The sequence below is a fragment of the Anarrhichthys ocellatus genome, unplaced genomic scaffold (assembly GCF_004355925.1).
Source record: "Anarrhichthys ocellatus isolate YVR2014 unplaced genomic scaffold, GSC_Weel_1.0 scaffold39, whole genome shotgun sequence".
Lineage (NCBI taxonomy): Eukaryota > Metazoa > Chordata > Actinopteri > Perciformes > Anarhichadidae > Anarrhichthys > Anarrhichthys ocellatus.
In genome coordinates this window covers 2,000,174-2,001,273 of record NW_022280069.1, presented here as the reverse complement: position 1 = coordinate 2,001,273, position 1,100 = coordinate 2,000,174, and the positions used below count along the sequence as shown (strand labels likewise).

The following is a 1,100-nucleotide window of genomic DNA, read 5'->3' as shown; positions in this document are numbered from 1 at the left end:
ACTTATAGAAACACATCAGTCACACCTTATTACGACTTATAGAAACATATCAGTCAATGTTGACTCCAACAATATGTAATAAACTATATAAACTCTATAATAAACTTTATTGTTGTCAAAGATAAAATAAAGCAAACATAAAATTGTAAATAAACACTAGGGGAGGTCACAAATATTGGATGAAGGCCCCTCTGGGTTTTGGAAATAATCAGTTCAAGTTGAGTTCAAAAAGCAGCATGTAGTCAGTGCAGCTGAAATATGATCTAGTTTCTTTGTTCATGAGATTTTTTCAAGGTAACGCCCAACAATGGGACAAAGCTCGCTGCATTTAAAATCCATCTTTATTGTTCTTCATACATTTGTCATTCTGCGACGTATCAATATCAGTAAAATACTCATAATAACGTGATATTGATTTTAACTCCCAATTCATAAGCTTTCAGCTGACAAAAAAAAAGAGAAAATGTAAAAAATAAAAATAGTGTTACAACTGTTCCCAGGCCCCATTACACAACCCTCACTATCTCTGTTATCAGCTCGGTATTTAAGTCGCTCTGCTTCCTCCACAGGTAATCTCAGAAAATGGAGGGAGGACATTTGTGAGTATAAACCTCTGTGTTTACAACCAAGTTGTTCTCAGAATGTAAAGAATACAGTTCATCAGTCGCAACACTTGGTCCAACCTCTGTGTCATTGCAGCGGCTACCCTCAGGACTATTTCGACCGCTTCATCCAAAGCCAAGACTCGTCTGTGGTGAACAAGTTCCAGCAGAGGTACTGGAAGACCAAGCAGACGCTCATTAAGGTCACCGGGAAGAAAGAGGACGAACACGTGGTGGCGTCAGATGCGGATCTGGATGGCAAGCTGGAGGTGAGGAGGGAATTTGAAACCGTTGTAGTATGTTAAGTAACTCGGGTAAAAGAAAGTCACTTTGCAGATACATTAAGAAACATCGTCGATTCTTTCCCTTCAGGCGCCGACTAAAATGGCTTTTTGATTCACACGATGCCAGTATTTGCTTGGGGCCTAAAACGTACATTAGGCTGCCTCCTCCCCCCCCCCCCCCCCCCCCCCGTCATCCATGCCTCCATTTCAGGAG

The 1,100-nt window shown here is 41.1% G+C and overlaps 1 protein-coding gene across 4 annotated transcripts in view; it reads left to right on the top strand.

The window, feature by feature from the left end:
• ica1 (islet cell autoantigen 1) overlaps positions 1-1,100 on the top strand; it is an 8,852-nt gene that overhangs the window by 689 nt on the left and 7,063 nt on the right. For 2 of the 4 annotated variants that reach the window (XM_031867320.1, XM_031867319.1), the window contains exons 2-3: positions 570-599; positions 700-871. In XM_031867320.1, the coding sequence (XP_031723180.1) occupies positions 583-599; positions 700-871 (189 nt within the window). In that variant the 5' untranslated portion in view covers positions 570-582. Of the gene's footprint in view, positions 1-569; positions 872-1,100 lie in introns of all 4 variants that reach the window. The other 2 variants (XM_031867317.1, XM_031867316.1) reach the window with 1 other exon arrangement.